Here is a 16939-nt window from a genome sequence, read left to right as displayed (position 1 = left end):
CCATGCAACATGCTACAGACAGTTTCTGGTAGATACAGCAGATACTATGACAGTATTTTGCTGTTCTCAAATGATTAAACCAGGGATTAAACTTCATATGATTTCACAAAATATGTGAAAAAGCTGCAATGCATTTCTACATGAAGCAGTAATTCCCTCTATTAAAATACTGCATGATAATTACCTTTTGTATTGTCTTCAAATTAGTCTTCTTAGTTCAGACTGTGTGACACTATATGGATAAGTTTTTATTAGTTGGTTTTGTGGGTTTTTCCCCCTTCTTTGTTGCAGTGTTGCATGTTCTCTCTGTGTACAATGCAGGCTGAAGTTAAGTCTTCCATTCACTTACAAGTCTCTTCTCTCCAGTATTTTTTAAGATAAATATTTCTTCAATGTGAATATTTTCTTTTTTCTTATTTTGTGGTCTTTCACACTGAAAGAAACCAGACCAAACCAAAGTAAATGTGGTAGACATGAATTATGACCTTTTTTTACATAAAACTTAGAAGAAAGCTCATGAAAAAAGTTGAGTTATATTTAGATCTGTCCCTCAATTAGCATTTCTTTGTGTTGAACATGATAAATGCCTCATAACCTTGACAGAAGCTCTGAGATTTTTTTAATGTGGAATTCTAAATATTATATATAGTGTATGTACATAGATATATAAATTTCACATCCTTAAAGTAGCAATTATGCCCTGTAGCCAGGCATTTGCTAGTAACTAATGACTGGGTGGGGTAAGGAGGTTATCTCTTTCTTGCTTAATCATTGATTTCCAACAGGTGCCAAACACATTCATTAAGGAATTACTTTAGAAACCAGGGAGAAATTAATTTTTCCAGAGAGCCTTACTGTCTTCAAAGCTGATAGCTGTAATTTTGAATTTTGAACATCTCCAGTGACTATCGGCCTGTGCAGCCCTACCCCTCCTATTTTCCATCTCACTGGATAATCTCCTTCTCACCTGTCTTTGCTTTCACCCTTGCTGCACTCCCCTTCACCCCACCTTTCCCGAGGTCTCCACGTGGATAATCTCATTATAACTAAATACCACCCGAGCCGCGCTCACGCGAACTCTTCCGAAGGCTGGCCGGGACACATCCCTTTCCTGGCTGGCTCCTCTTCCCCGCCTCCCTTCGGGCCCCGCACCGGCACCGCGGCGGCTGCGGGAGCGGGGACCGTGCGCGCCGCCAGGGGGCGGTGTCGGCCCTGCCACGGCCCTGCCCGGGGCTGTGCGGGGCTGGGGCTGTGAGGGGTTGTGCGGGGCTGGGGCTGTGCGGCGCCGGGGCTGTGAGGGGCTGTGCGGGACCAGGTCCGTGCGGATTGGTACTGGTCCGGGTCTGTGCGGGTCCAGGTCTGTGCGGGGCTGAGCGGGGCCGTGCGGGTCCGTGAGGGAAGTGAGCGGCGGAGAAAGGGCGGCGAACTCGCAGCCCCGCACGACCTGCCCTGCTCTGGGCTCGTTTTCAAGAGACGGAGGAGCCCCAACGCGAGTCTCCACCGTTTCTTGTGAGTCCCCCTCACGCCTCGCACTCTCATCGCCGGCCCGCCCTCAGCAGCCGGTTCACCGCACACCCGTAGCCCCTGCTGGCAGCGCTCCCTCGCGCGGCGTCGCTGCCCCTGCCACAGCGCCTCTGGGCGAGCGCTGCGGGATGTGTCACTTGTCACCTCTCCCACACGCTGCTTTTGCCCCGGCACGGGGGGCAGCAGCCCAAACCTGCCTAAATCTCGTGCGGGGAAGCATTCCCGGGCCGACCCAGCTCTCGACGGGCGACACGGCCCTTCCTGCACCCTCTTCCCGAGGGTTGTGGCGGGGGCGCCCGGGTGTGACCGCGGCCTCACAGCCCCACCTGCCCTCGCCCGCACCGCCCCGAGCGCCCGTCCGGGCGTCCCGCGGGCACGCCCCTCCCCGCGCCCATTGGCCGCCGAGGCGCGGCCGGGGGGCGGGCGCGGTGCTGATTGGCCGAGCGGGCCGTCCTTCAGCGCCGCCCGTCAACACACGCCCGGCTCCTGTCACAACAGCGCGGGGCTGTGGCTGCACTTCCTGCGCGCCCCCCGCCCTCGGCACTGCCGCGTCCCGCCGGGCGCCCCGCGCTGGGGCACGGCCATGGCTCCTCCGGGGAGAGCTGGCGCTGCCGCCGCCGCCGTACCGTGAGGGGAGCGCCGCGGGACGCCGTCCGCTCCTCCGTCCGTGTGACCCCCCCCGCCCTCCCAGCGCCCCGGAGAAGTTGACGCCGCTGGCGGGGCGATGGCAGAGGCTGCCGGCGGCAGAGAGCAGCCCGCGGCGGGCCGTGCCCCTGCCGACGCCGCGCACCGTGCCGAGGAGGAGCCCGAGCCGGCTTCGCTGGACGCCCCGGCGGGGGCCGCGGGCAGGAGGCGAGAGCGCCGCAGCGGCGTCTCGGCTGTCGGCACCGCCGAGCGCTTCCCCGGCGGCAGCCTGGGGCCGGCGGCAGCGCCCGACCCCGACGCCTGCCTGCTGGAGGCGGCCAAGGCCACCCCGCGGAGGAGCAGCATCATCAAGGTAAGGCTGTAAGGCTGCGCCGCCCCGCCCGCGAAGTTTCCGCGGGTCCCGCCGCCGGGCTGGAGCCGCCCTCCGGAGTGCCCGGGGCCGCGGGGGGAGCCCGCCGGGCACGGGCTGCGCGCACCCTCCGCGCAGGGGGAGCAGCCGCTCCGCGCCCCGCCTGCAGCGGGCAAGGGCGGCGGGGCCGCGGCGCTGCCCCCCGGAGCTCCCGGAGAACGGCGGGTCCCCGGAGCGAGGGGCTGTCCGAGGTCTGTGCCAGGGCGCTGCTCCCGCCGCCCCGGGAGCTGTCGGGGTCCCACCCGCGCTCCTGCGGGACCCGTGGGTTTCGCAGCGGGGTAGCTCCCCGCCGAGTTGTAAAGTTATTTGTGTAGCAGCTCCTATCTGTTCTTATTTAATATTCATGAAATACCTGGAGGCAGAATAAATAGCTTCCACAGCGCTGGGTTTCTTTGCTCTTGACTAGCAAAATATGCGGTGGCACAAATTAACAGGAGGTGTGTTTGGACACAGGATGTAGTACAGATTGCTACGGAGCAGCGCCGTGTGTTTAGCACCCTTAATGTCAAATTAACAGGTCGGGCGTGATCTTAAAGCCTCCGCCTTTGTTATGTTTTGGTAAGGAAAATGGCTTTATGATTATGTTAATTTTTTTCCGGTTTAATTTTTAAAAATAAACTGTGTGCTTTCGAATTAAATGGTATCTCCTTGCGAGTACGTGGGCTAATCGCTAGTTTCTGGGGAACCGATGAATGAAGTCTCCTGGGCAAACTTAATTTAGCGTACGGTCACACGTGATCCTCTTGTAGTGATTTGCACTTGGAAGGCATCGGGAGAACAGTGGAAAATGAGGCTTCACTTCTCTAAATGTGTGAAGGCACTGGGCAAAGCTCTAGCTCAAGGCAAGAAGGAAGAATACAGGCTTAGCTCTTACAGCTTAGTATGTCTATTCAAAGGAAGAATAGAAAAGCAAAATATTTGCTTTTTGCATTTTACAGTTTTCAAGTCAGAGGAGACTGATATAGGTAAGTGCAAAACAGCCTCGAGGATCCTTTGCAGGTTTCACCTTGGAATATTAACCCATTTAACCCAACAAAGCATTGAATGGTGGTTTTAGTCTTCTAAAGGCTAATGTGATGGGAATACTTCCAATCTCAAGCTGCATAAATGCATTACTAAATCAGGACCAAAGTTCTGTAACTGTGCTGGTATGGAAATGGTATTTTTTTTCTTGGAGTTGTGTGAAGGCTTCAGGATCTGAAAATACACAATCTTGGATTGCAATTAAGAAACATCATTATTTTGCAGAATATACCAGTAGATATGTTTTAATCACAGAAATGGCATATAAATGTTGATGGCTGGGTAGCATTTTCACTACAGGTTGGTAACAATACTACCGAGAGTGATAATGATCACTCCTCCAGCTGAAGGAAATTTCTTCAGATACATCCTGGGATGGTGTTTACCAGGAGAGAGATTTCTGACAGAGATAAGAAAGAATTAATGTTGTTAAACAAGGAACTGGTAAGGCCTCATCTGAAATACTGGGTAAACTCAGTTTCCTGTGTTTAGGAATGGTGCATTCAATCTGAGGCAGATGCATAGAAGGATAGTGAGGATGGGCTGATAAAGTCAATGGATTGAATACTGTATGAGGGAAAATTTGATTTCATGAACAAAAGCAAAGGATGTCTTTGCATAGATCCAGTCTGAAAACTCAAAAGTTATTCCAGGCACTATAAGATTTGAATGAATATCATAATTTCTTATGATAGAAATGGAATGAAAAATACTGTAATTAATCTTAAATATAGTTGTTAAGCAGCTGGATGAAATTAGATAACATGGCTGTGTCTGATAGCAGGTATCTGAACTTGAGAATTCCCAGGCTGTGCATCTCTAAGGCAACTGTTGGGGCCCCATACAGACAATTGTGTTTCTTGTCCCACAAGGCTGTCTCTATGGTATATAAAATCACAGTTTTCTTTTGGCATTATAGTAGTGAATAGGAAATACTTTTAACTTGGGCTAGAAATTAAATAATTTATTTGTCTGCATCTTTCAGGAATTTCTGATGTTGTGGGAGATGTTCAGCAGGTGTTTGGTGGAAATTTTAAATGGAGTTAAGATAAAATCCTGCAGTTTATTTTACCTCTTTTTTTTCAACTCACCTTCAACATGCAGGATTTCTGCTCAAGCATAGCATGTTTTGCAGGGGAAAGAATTTTATAATATTTTATTATATTTATTTTACTCTGAAAAGTCCATATGTTCATCTAAATTTATAGTCAAAACAGTATCCATTGCTTTCTTTAAACTGATCTTGCCAGCTGAAAAATGAGGCTTAAGAAAGCAAAGGAAGTTGGACAGTAAAGACAGAACTGCAGGAGTTGAACACTCTTGCCCTGTTTTTCCATTTCTCTCCTGACTATTTAAAGGTGTACTTTAAACTCGAGTGGTCTTGCTCAGTTAAGCAGAACGTTAAAATTCTGTAGATTCAGATGATCAAAGTACACTTTTAACAGCATTTTTTTCCCCAGCTGTCTTTTAGAACTCAGGAAGTCTCAAGGTTAGCATCTGAGAGTGCAGTTCCAGTGGAAGCCAGACTTGCTTACATTGGAGTGTTCTGGCATCCACAGTAGAACTGTGAAGTACAAAGACTGAACTGGGACTTGCTTTGAAAACCTTTCCTGCAGCAAATTCCACTTGGCGTATACTGCAAGTAAAATATGAACCCTTCTAGATAATCTTCAGTGCATTCATGTGTTCTATATTTGGCTTCAGAAACAAGAGAACTCATTTATATAAAAAGAACAAAATGTAGCCAGAATATTTTTATTCCCGTTTTGCTTTGCTGATGTTCACAGCTTTGTAGATTAAGTTTAAAATAGGATTCATGAGAAATAGTTGTGGCCATTCTTGTGCGTTAGAAGATTTCCCTAATACATGTGTATTAGTTGTTTTTTTAGGGTTTCTGTTTGTTTGTTTGTTTTTTTTTTTCCCGTTGCAAGGAAGAAGTAAATGGTCTTACTACAGAACTGGAGCAAGAAAGGGAGTTTGCCATGAGGAGCCTGAAATCAGAGTATAATGCTTGGGAGTAAACTTAGATAAATAGCAAGAGATCATAGAACTTGAGCCATTTTCTAAAAAGCCTAAAGATGGACCATCCATTGACTAAATTATTTGCCAAGTGTTTCTTTTTTCCATTTTTTTTTCCACCTTGGGAATAATCCAGGGCCAATTGTTTGCAAATAAAATGTTAATTGCAACCACTTCCAGGCTAGGAGAGCAGAAGATAGTGCTCAAAGAACTGGATGTCTTCTTTCTCAACATGTAATGCTTCCTGTGGGGGGGTTCCAGCATTGACTGATGTTGTATTCCTTCTGGCATGTTCCTTCTGAAATTGCCATGTACAAGCATTTTAATAAATGGGTAGGAAAGCTGCGTAATTTGTTATGTAAGGGCTCCTGAAATACTTTGTAACTTTCTATCAAAATATTTCCCTGTCAATTCTTATCAGGCTTCTCTCTGCTTTGTTTGCATGCAATACAAACATTTTGGATTGTGTGTTTGTTTTTTTTTTTCTTCCTGGATCTTTGTGTCAAGATACTGTAGCAGATAACACAGCTCTGAGTTGCGTTAGTAGCAACAGACTGTGCCCAGGAGATGAACTTGAAGTAGCAACTGCAGAGTCAAGACTTTTAACTTCAGGCACAGTAGAGCCATGAGACTTTTCACTGAAGTTCTTCCAAAGGCCATTTGCTTGCTTCATGCAGAGATTTTTCTTTAAAAGCCACTCGAGCTGTCCTTGCCTGTGCTGTACTACTAGTTTAAGAACTGCAAGGATTAGTGTTTTGCAATTGAATTCATCAGTGGAAGTGTATCAAGATAGCCAGCTGTCTTATTTCAAGACTTGTATTTATCCTAGTGACATTTTTAGCTTTAAAAAAAAAAAACCTGCAATAAAAACAATGAGGCTTAGTTTCTTTCAGTTTGTGTTCTGAAGTGTGGTGGCAAAATTTAAGTGTTCTAAATGCGTGCTGCATCTGTCTGTGCAACATGACTATTTAAGGCTTTTTTTCATAAGACAGACTTGTTCAGGACTGTAATGATTCTCCAGTAACTCTTGCATAGCTTTTTGTTGTGTAAGCTTACATTTATACTCTTGCTGTGTAATAATCTAAAACTATGACTCTGAAAGATTCATTGAAGCTGATTAATTACTTGATAGTCCAGTGGTGATTTTATCACAACTGCATTCTTTGGCATCTTCATATGTACCATTTAAAAAGAGGAGAATGTTTAGGTAGGAATTACATTAAATAATTCAGTAGAGCCTGAAAAGGTATTGGGAAGGGCAAGAATGGCATGTCTAGCCATGCAAAGACTGCCACAAAATGAGAAATTCATCATGTGGATTGGGAAAAAGGTAACTGGTGGGGGATATTTTCATGTATGTACATTTCCAAGCATTGTGGAGAGAGAAATGGGGAAATGATACTCATTCTCTTTCATAGAATGTGAAGTCAGGAAAAACCCAGTGATAGTTCTTTAACAGTGGGTTTAAAATCCATGGCAGCATTTTCTGATGCAGCATGTGATTAAATCATGCACTTAACAGCCACAGAAAGCTGTGGCAGTCAGAAATGTAAATGGGTTTGAGCTGGTTTGAGATGACAAATTGATGGAGGAGACCTTCACAATGCAGCAAAAGCATCTGGCTTAGAAAGTTCCTAAACTACAAGTGGTTGAACACTGGGAAGCCAGAGCAGAGAATTGATCACTTTGTACTTTCTTGCTTGTTATGCCTCCCCAGGCATGTACTCTGTAGCTGGGATACCAGCCTAGACTGACCTTTATCTAACCCGGTATCTGGTTGTTAAGAAAAACTCAAATACACTGCTAAGAGACCCAGGAAACTGTTTTCCATTATTGCTAGTGTAAAAATTTCTTAGAAATGAAAAGAATCTTCTTTGTTGATTTAGTTATTTCAAATTAATTTTTGCCAGCTTTACAAAAGAGAAGGAGTTTGGGGATATTTCTTGGATTGCTGTGGCATAGCTGTTTGTATTTTCATAACACTGCACCTGTTATTCCATACACCATAGTTTTTTCATAAGCATCTAAAGACAGGTTTGAACAGAACAAGTAGTAGTTGTAGACCTGCTTTTGTCAAATAAATTATATCCAGTATCGTTGAAGATGGACAGTTTTCCTATGAATTGTTGCATTTATCACTGAGATTCCCATTGAGGGCAGTAGGCATTTCATACTGGGTTTAACCTCCACTTCTTCCCTCTTTGTTCTTAAACGAAGCAATACTGGTAGATTGAATATGGCTGTGCCTAAGCTGATAACCTTGTAGCAAGAAAGATTTAGGTCTTGTGGAATTTTTTGTGTCAAGCTGTCAATAATAATTATCTGTAGGAATGGAAACCATTATCTATAAAATGGGATTCAGGTGAAGGATTTGATCATATGGATCTTGTGCAGCTGCCCTAAAGGCTCATTTAGCTTCTTATGCTTTTCAGGGATCTAAGTTTTGCCAAAAAAGTTTTTCTGAGTTTTTTTTCCTGTGCAGGCCTGGAGTCACTCACTTTTGCTGCTGGGCATTTTATCATGTACCTTGTGCCCCAGTCAATCTATGAATAATAGCTGAAGGTTTCTTTCCATTTGATTTCATGGAATTTTTCATTTTAATTTGGGCTTTCAGTTTCTGATGACTACATTTGCCTCAAAATACAGTAATTCTCTGTACTCCAGTAAAAAGTTACTTAAGTTAACCTCTGCTTAAGGAGAACTTGGGGCCTGGCTAAAAGTATCTTAAAAATCAATGGGTGGCTTTGCACTGACTTGTTGAAACTTTAGTTTGAAACTTTAGTACTTAAAAAAACCCAAACTCGAACAGCCTACATCCAGGACAAAGTGCTTCTACTAAAGTTTATAGTCTGTTATACTGCCTGCTAACTCTAGAGTAGTTTTCTTGTCGTTTGGTTCCACACAGAACATAATGTAAGACATGACTACTGATCTCCTTAAACATGTGGGTAGAGATGGATAATGGCATCATTGTGGTATCTTTCCATACAGGTTCATAATAGTCAAGGTGACTTGAGTGTCATGCACTGAAATGACTGAAAGGTGACCTTTCTGTAGGATAACAGCAAGCCCAGTGGTCTGCAAACACAAGTTCTGGCAGGTCTTTTCAGGAAGCTGTTTGATAGGTTTTCTAGGTAAGAGGTACGAGCTGTTATGGTCAGCGATAAGAGACGAAGTTGGTGATACTGGTTGATTTGTTTTTAAATTATGTACACAAAGACTGTTGTGCAGAAGTACAGAAATAATGATTAAAAATAATGTTCTGATGGAATAATGGTGCTGGTGGGTAGAGCAGCATCGGAGGAGGAATGCTTTCTACTGATTTCCAAATATGTTAAGCAGCTGTTAATAAAACTGAGTTTTCGTATGTGTGCAGAGATGCAAGTCCTGTTTCTTATGCTAATATTTTATTCATTTTGTGGTTCTGCTGAGATCAACGCCATCTGTAACAAAAATGTTTTAATTGAGTTAATGGTATATTTTTTTTCTGTTCTTCCCCACAGTAGATGTGAAAATGCAGGCAGTCACTGTAGAACCAATAATACATCTGCTGTGGTGAAACATTTAGCTGATCGTGCTCGTAAACCCAACGTATTTTATTTCTTTCCAGGATGCACCTGGTAGGTGTAATTTCTGGTAATAGCTTGTTGATTTTTCTGAGAAATAGGGAATGATGATTAATATAACTTTTAATTACGCATGTATTCTAGCTTTTTTTTTTTCTTTTAACCAACGTGACTGGCGTGACAGTTTAGGAACTACTCAGACTTGACTGAAAAATAAAGTTCTACAAATGGCTAAATGCCTTTACTAGAAACTAAAAGTTCTGAAGACTGCTAAAGATCTTTGTATGTATAGGTCTGGAAATGGATTTATAGTCAAAGCCTTGTTCCTAAATCTTACTGTATCGTAAGTATTTTGGGATTTGAAGCCTACTGTAGAATCAAAGTTTAAAAGGTAACTGGCACCAAAGTATTACTACTTTACTACTGTACTGAGAGGATTTAAAAAACATACTCTAGCTGTAAATGTGTACTGTGAAGATTTGATTCTGCTTCTGAGTTGCACACTCAGAGGAGTGCTGACACTCACACCATATCTTGGATAATCCTAGCTAAAACAGCTACATGAAACATTCATTATGTTCATACTGATTTTCCCCCCAGATCCCAGCTGACCTGTCATGCTGCTGTGGTACTTTGAGGGGCAAAAGGAGCATGTCTCTGTTGCCCAGCACCTTGTTCAGAGATTCATACAAAGTGGAAATTTGTTGGAGTCCTGCAAAGTTGTCATGTATTGACTGTGCATGTAAATGACTATAGAAGAAGCAGGCTGGTGGATAATTAGGACTCAAAAATCATTGCTTGCTGGATGTTTGTTTTGGTAACTTGGATACAGCTTCTTAATGGCATACCTTTCAAACAAGTCTAGAATCACCTCAAGTGTAGTGCTTGTGGTTTACTCTTTTATGGACCCAAACTCCATAGAAGTCAAGTAATATTGAGCAGTCATTCTCTCAGCATCATTTGGATCTCACTACTTGTACTGTATTATATGTGGGCACAGCGTATCTTTATTTCATTAGATGGTTCTGATGTATTGCTGATCTGTTTTGATTGTAGGCTACAATGTTATTTAGCTCTTTCAGGTAGTTTGGAGGGAAAACACAACAAAAAAAAAAGGAGTTCCTTAAGTAAAGTGCAGGATGTACTTGTGGTATGAAATGCCTGCTGCTTACAGACGTGGCAATATCCATTTTGCTTTTTTGTATACTGGTGTACCTTTCTCTGCTTTGTATTGATGCATCTCCTAGAAATTGCATCAGCTTAAAAACCAAGGCAAAACCAGAAGAACAAACAACCAAACAAAAACTTCTGTCAGGAGTACTGATGAAAGAGATTCCATGAATTTAAGAAATTGTGTAACATTGAATCCTACTGTGAAGTCAATACTTTTCGAGGAATATGTGTGCTTTAGTGACTGCATGAGAAAGTTGGCTACACCATACTTGCAAGAAAAAGGCAGGATGTAAATAGCAATAGGAAGTAAAACTCCTTGATCAGGAATGAGGTTACTCAGTGCTTGAGTAACTGGGAAAGCCACAGGACAGAGCAGGGTGAGAGCATGTCTAGAAGCTGAAGTGAACTTCAGAAAATTGGATTATATGTAATCTGAATGCTGCTGGGAGGGGAGGCTGTCACGGGGAACATGCAAGGCTGAAATAACACTGGGAGGTTGGGCAGTGGAGTCAGGAGTCAGCCAAGAGGGCACAAGCAGGGTAGGGGTGAGGCAAAGGACCAGGACTCCGAGGAAGAATCTGGAACACAGGCACGGGGATCTCATTTGCAGACCCAGCACTGAGCTCCCCTGCAGGGCAAGTCATACAGAGGAAAATATCAGTTTGTTGCCTGAGCTGAATTGCTCAGGACTAGTGTACTCCTGGGCATGTACAGTCCTAGAGGTGTGTAGGTGTTTAAGGGGAGTGGCAGCTGAATGATGGACAATTCTGGGGTGGAGTGGGCAACCTCCTAAAGGGCACAGGGGGGCTGCCAGGAGGCCAGAGGGATTTTTTTGCCACAGGCACATATGGCAGCTCCGATTGAGAGGACAAGAGGAGGATGATGGAGGGTTCCCTTGCTCCTGCTCTCTTGTCAGCTTGGCAGTTGAAACTAATTCCTTGCATCTCTCTCTTCTTGAGTGAAGCTTGCCACCTGTTTGAGCATCACTTACTAGGCTTTCCACACCTCCATAGTATTTAGGAAAGTTTTACCATTGTACATAAATATCAGGATGGTCTTTTAATTTCATTTTTCTTGTTGGGATTTTTTAGGAGAAGAGATATTCTTGGTGGATTCTGTCCGTTTTAGCCAACTGTTGCTATTTGCATAGAAGAATAAAACCCATCATTTTTACTTAACATTAGATTTTTCTCTCAAGACACTTATGGAATACAGTATAGGCAACACTTATTTTAAATGTAGATGAGTCCTGGGTTCTTGCATTCAATTTTCTTTATAAGATATGTGAATGTAGTTTTGTTTGGAAGACCCATATGATTTTATTTTTTGTTGTTCTTTTAATTTTATAACAATTTTCATGAATATCTGATTAGAAGTTGCATTTGCTCAGCTAAAGGGACGCTGAACTCTTCGAGCTAGAGCTATCAGGAGAGAGCACTAGGAATGAACTACTGCAAGATCCCTTCTCTTTTACCAAATGAGATTATGTAGGAGGTTATTAAATTAATTTAGCAAATGTAATAGTTTAATAAAAGAACTATATTCCCTTGGAGTATACCAGGCTACCTCGTGTAAATACTGGAATAAAAAATTCTGTGAACACGGGCTAAAAAATAGGTATTGGAATTCATGAGACGTGAAAAAAGGCTTCCTGCAAACATTGTGTGTTTTGTGGTAGGTGGAGCCCAGTCCCACAGACTGCCTGGGAGCTGTGGGGGTGCTGTGCAGGAGCTCTGCTGGGGCTGACCTTGCACTGTGGTAACAGCCAGGTCCTGGCACTGGGGTAAAGACAGGCTTGTTCTGGGACATCCGTATGGATGGATCCTGAAGGAAGTCTTGTCTCATAGTGTTATGTAAAATTGGTGGTACTTGAGTATGATTCGGAATTGCAAGTCATAGTATTCACATAGCTTGTGGATTTCTTCTCAGTGTTATGATTCACAGTGGCAGTTGCTCCCTAAAGCAATGCAGATTTTCAGTATAAACATAGTTTCTGCAGTCTCTCTGAAATCAGTGGCAATATTCCCATTGCCATCAATGGAGGAAAGATTAGGTGGAACACAAATAATCACTAAACCCTGTTATTTTACTTCAAAATTGTATTTTTCAGCCTCTGTGTTAATGTTAATTTTGCTATGCTGATTCTACTTTGAGCTAGGCAAGGTTTGTTTGGCAAAACTGTATTACTTGAAACTTCAACAGCGATACTGCTGAAGAATGAATTTGGGGAGATTGTTTCTAGATAAGTTGTTCTTATTAGAAGCACAAAAGAGACTAAGTTGTTATTAGAAAGGAAGGGGAAGGAAAAAAAAAGATTGAGATGACTTAACTCACAGCAAGTGCATTTGTTTATTCTTGGCTTGGCAGTGCTGCTGTGGCGTCTGTGTGCTGAGTGCATGTGAACAATTCTGTTCATATTCAACACTTTTTTTTGCTACATCTTTAGGGATGAGAGGGAGGTACCTCCATACACAGTGGGGAGATACACTACTCTGATGGACAGGGATAGTACTTAGAAGTAAATAATTTCAGTAGACTGATCCAAACCTCGCTGAGAATCAAACTAGAGCCTGTTCTTAGACTTCAGAACATTCTCCTGGTACCCTTCGTTGCCACAGATGAGTGTTCCCTGCAGCAATACCTCCCAACTTTGAAGACTTTTTCTTAACCATTATAATTATTTAAATTCTGTTATATTCTCATCCTGAGCATAGATGTATGTTATCACAGCACACAGAGACCGGTCCAGTGGCTGTGGTGTCTTTCTGCAGAAGCAGCTGGGTTGCAGCAGTAGGTGGGGAAGGATAGGTGAATTGTTTGGCTTGGGAGAGTCAAATGTGAGTTGAGCAGCATGCTCTGCCTGGGCTCAGTAGCCTTACTGGGAGAACAGGGTGTGGGGTGCAGGTAAAGCTTCAGTGATAGGAAAAAAGATGATTTTAATATCCTTCATCAAAAAGATAAAGTTAATATCCTTGTTTGCATTGATCAGTGTAAAGACTGTAAGTATCTTTCACTGGAACAATGCCCCATGTGCTGTGAGATGCTGACATACAAGCACTTCTGATGAAATCTTGCCACTTTGCCAGAAGGGCTCACCTGTCTGAGGGTTAATGCCCAGACTCATGATGCAGGATGGATGATCCCATTTACCAAGAAGAGGAGAGACTGAAAAAGGAACAGGGAGCACGTTAAGTGAGGTGACTACAGCACAGTGCAGGGAAGTGAGGTATTGGGAAGCTGCGCCTTGTTTGTTCCTGCTTGTGGCAGTGCCTGTGATGTCTAGAGAAGAGAGCAATTTTGTTCCTTTTCAAATAATCTAGACTTGCATCCTGAGAAGTAGAAACCCTGGAGCTTGATAGCATACTTGGATCCTGGAGCAGTACCTTGCCTTCCAGATATGGAGGACTGTACATTTTTCTTAGCTTTCCAAAGAAAATTGGCATATAGCTGGTGCCTGGCACCACATAGCCCTGCTCTGCAAAGAGGAAACTGTATACTCACTTCAGACCAGCTTTTAACTTCTCCAACAATACACAGCTCTCAGCTAGAATAAGCTGATCTATGTTTTCCTGCAAGTGCATTTGGCATAGTTTTTAGAAATTGGAGGATTTGAAAGGAACAGTGTGGGCACAGTGTTCTGTTTACCAGGAAAGATCAGCTTTCTAACCTAAGAAGGTTGCAGCATTTTGTGTCTTCTTGGAACAGTTGTGAGGCAGAAGACATGACCCTGCTGAGATGTACCATTTATGTGGTGTAGGTGTGGTACAATCCAGAACTTTATATTTCATTTGAAATGCCATTTACTTTGTTTGCCTATCTGTACACCTACTCAAGGATGGCAGAATGTCTCTAACTTGTGTTGTGGCATATTGCAGCCAGGAGCACATATTGCACAGTTCTCCAAATATCATTCAAGAAAAGCACTGAAGTGTTTGTGTCTGGATATCTGCATGTTCCAAAGAACATAGTTCTACTTGCTCAGTTTGTTATCTTCCCATCCATCTCTATATATATGTATTGTATGTACTTTACATGATAATAGAAAATCACAAAACAAGTTACATTGACTTCTTAGGCTAAATTTTGCACTATCACATAATTTTAGCAGTGGGAAGTGATAATGTTTTTTTCCTTTCATGAATACAGGAACTGAACTTGGTAATTATTTCAAAATGCAGCTTCTTTTCAAAAGGAAAAAAAAAGCTATTTTAGTTCAGTATTGCAGCAGAAATATATGAATAAAAAGCTCAAGTATGGCCTACACTGCTAAATAACTTGCCTATGTTGGAGGTGCTTCTTTTTATCTCCTAGTCTTTTTGATCTACTGTAAATACAAGTTAGAATGGCTTATTTGGAAGTCTTTTTTCAGAAAGGTTTTGGGGTTTTGTTGTTTTTTTTTTTTAAACTACTGGTCATCAGTAGTTCATAATGCATTTTCTCTTCAGGAGCTTCTTAGGTTTCCAGTTATGGGTTGATATCTGAATCCATGGGGAGCATTTGGGTATAACACTGCATTACCCCTTTGGGTGTATTTTGCTCAAATAAAGTAATTAATGGGTGAATGCAAATATGGAAGTAAATTACATGAAAGAGTAGTGTTGTAGCAAAGATGTAAACTTACTGTATGTTTGTATAAGTTGATATCACCAGTTGCATTTCTCTTAGGAGACTTGGCTACTCATTAATCTGTACACCAGATTTTGCTGTGGTGCAGAACTTGAAGGTTTCCTCCCTCTATCATGTTTCTGAAAATACTGTGGGTTTTGTTAGTTTCTTTTGGTTTTGGTGGTTTCTTGTTTTGTTTGTTTGCTTTGTTTAAATTTTTTGTTTTGTTTTTGTGTGTTGGGGTTTGTGTTCTTTTTTTTTAGTAGTTTACTACTACATGTATAATGCATGTTTTGGTTGCTGTAACCAACAGATTAATATTTAAAATATTAAAACCCAACAGATCTAGTAATTTAAAATAAAAGATTTTACTACGTCAAGAAAGTATTTGGGATACCTGTCACACTTGGCTGTATTGGTAGTGGCAGTTCCACTGCAATTATAATTTTAAATCTCTTCTAAAAAAGGCTGGAGAAGCTACCTGTAGGAGCATTTAAGGCTCAAGACATCAGGGAGGTATTAAGCACCCTTCTGGAAGGGCCTGAGATGGCTGGACACATTACAGAGCTGTTTAAATGAGCTTCTAATGATGGCAGATGAGCCACTAAGAACAAAAAAAATGCCAAGTTTTTCTCTCTTTCTGGGATGATTTAGTGATCAATAGCAGTAAAATAATCCAGGCAAGGCACTAGGGAGAATGGCTGCTTTTCTCAAGTGGTTCTTTAACTTTTAAGGTGAGCTTCATGGTGTTTCCAGTGATGATAATGATTAATGCTCCCCTTGCTGTTGACTGCTCTAGGGTTTGTTTCTTGGTAGTTTATATACTGCACGAGAAGTTTACCACTGTCTCTCCCAGCACGTCACTTCCAGCCATGCCTAGCTGCTTAATTAATTGAGTCATTACTATAATGGATTTGTATTTAGTTTTACAAATCTGTCTGAGTGCCTTCTTCCCTGAGGACACCACTGTACTTTGTTCTGAGAGGTGTGAAAAGCCAGAAGAAAAGTCTTAACTGCCAAATAACTGCACCTTGGAGCATTCACAGAACTGAAAGAGATCTGCCTAGGAAATAATTCCCTGCTGCTGCTCACTTTCAAGTATGTTCTGTGTTGGGAAACAGTGTGCTTTTAGGGGAAGGACTATTTGGCCAAAAGAGAAAGCAGAGCTTGCAGAATGTTAACTGCAGGCCCTTTCTCATGTAATCCTATATAAATAATCTGCTGGAGAAGGTGTTGCCTGTGTTAATTACTGTAGTGTGTGCATGAAGCCAAAGCGCAGGGGTGTACAGGATGGGATTAGAGTATCTGTTATTGGCAAAATACAGGGAGATACAGGATAGTTGGAGTATTTATTAATATAGACCACTAAGGTTGTGATGGACCTACAAAATCCTTTCCCTGGACTGGGGCACAGAGTAGGGGAAGATGTGTCATGAATCCAGTTAAAATTTTTTTAATAATATTTCTCGTGTAACCTTTTTTTTTTTCCCTCTAAGCAGGAGTAATTTCTGTGTGAAAGCTTCATCCTGGTTAGCCATACTTTGTCCACCTGTGAAGCCAGTGCCTGGTGTTGAAAGTCAGGAACAGAGGAGCCTGGCATCACTGAATGTGCCCCAAGTGCCCTCTTGGGGCAATAGGCTGGATGTGTAGAGCAGGGGAGCAGTGGAGAAAGCTTGCAGTGGGACTTAGTGAGACCTTGGCTAGGTACTTCTGACCTTTGCTAGAGTCTGATAGCCATTTTTAAATAGCTGTTTTACCTCATTTTATGGCCAAATACTTTTGCTCTTTCCTGTTTTTTTTTAATCTTTCCACTTTAAAATAGATCATTTTATTTTAGAGCAAAGCAAATGGTCATCAGTTGATGGTGAAGATCATTAATTACGTTATCAAGTTAAAAAGCATACATCTGCAACCTTTTGTCCTCGTAGTAATGGTGTTTGCCCTGTATGTTGGAGTTAAATCTCTGCTGCTTTGA

General features: G+C 42.7%; 1 protein-coding gene across 7 annotated transcripts in view; it reads left to right on the top strand.

Moving 5' to 3' along the window:
- The first annotated feature begins 1985 nt into the window (after nucleotides 1-1985).
- The window catches only part of PLCL1 (phospholipase C like 1 (inactive)), a 192964-nt gene continuing 178010 nt past the window's right edge, over nucleotides 1986-16939 (top strand). For 2 of the 7 annotated variants that reach the window (XR_007904473.1, XM_051787062.1), the window contains exon 1: nucleotides 2107-2521. Coding sequence is in view for 2 of the 7 variants with exons in the window: in XM_051787062.1 (XP_051643022.1) it covers nucleotides 2249-2521 (273 nt within the window). In the remaining 5 variants the exon portion in view is untranslated. The other 5 variants (XM_051787065.1, XM_051787063.1, XM_051787064.1 and 2 more) reach the window with 4 other exon arrangements.

Source organism: Manacus candei, unplaced genomic scaffold (genome assembly GCF_025592945.1).
Source record: "Manacus candei isolate 608988 ecotype Guabito, Panama unplaced genomic scaffold, ASM2559294v1 h1tg000023l, whole genome shotgun sequence".
NCBI classification, from domain to species: Eukaryota; Metazoa; Chordata; class Aves; order Passeriformes; family Pipridae; genus Manacus; species Manacus candei.
This window is presented reverse-complemented; position numbering and strand designations above follow the sequence as displayed.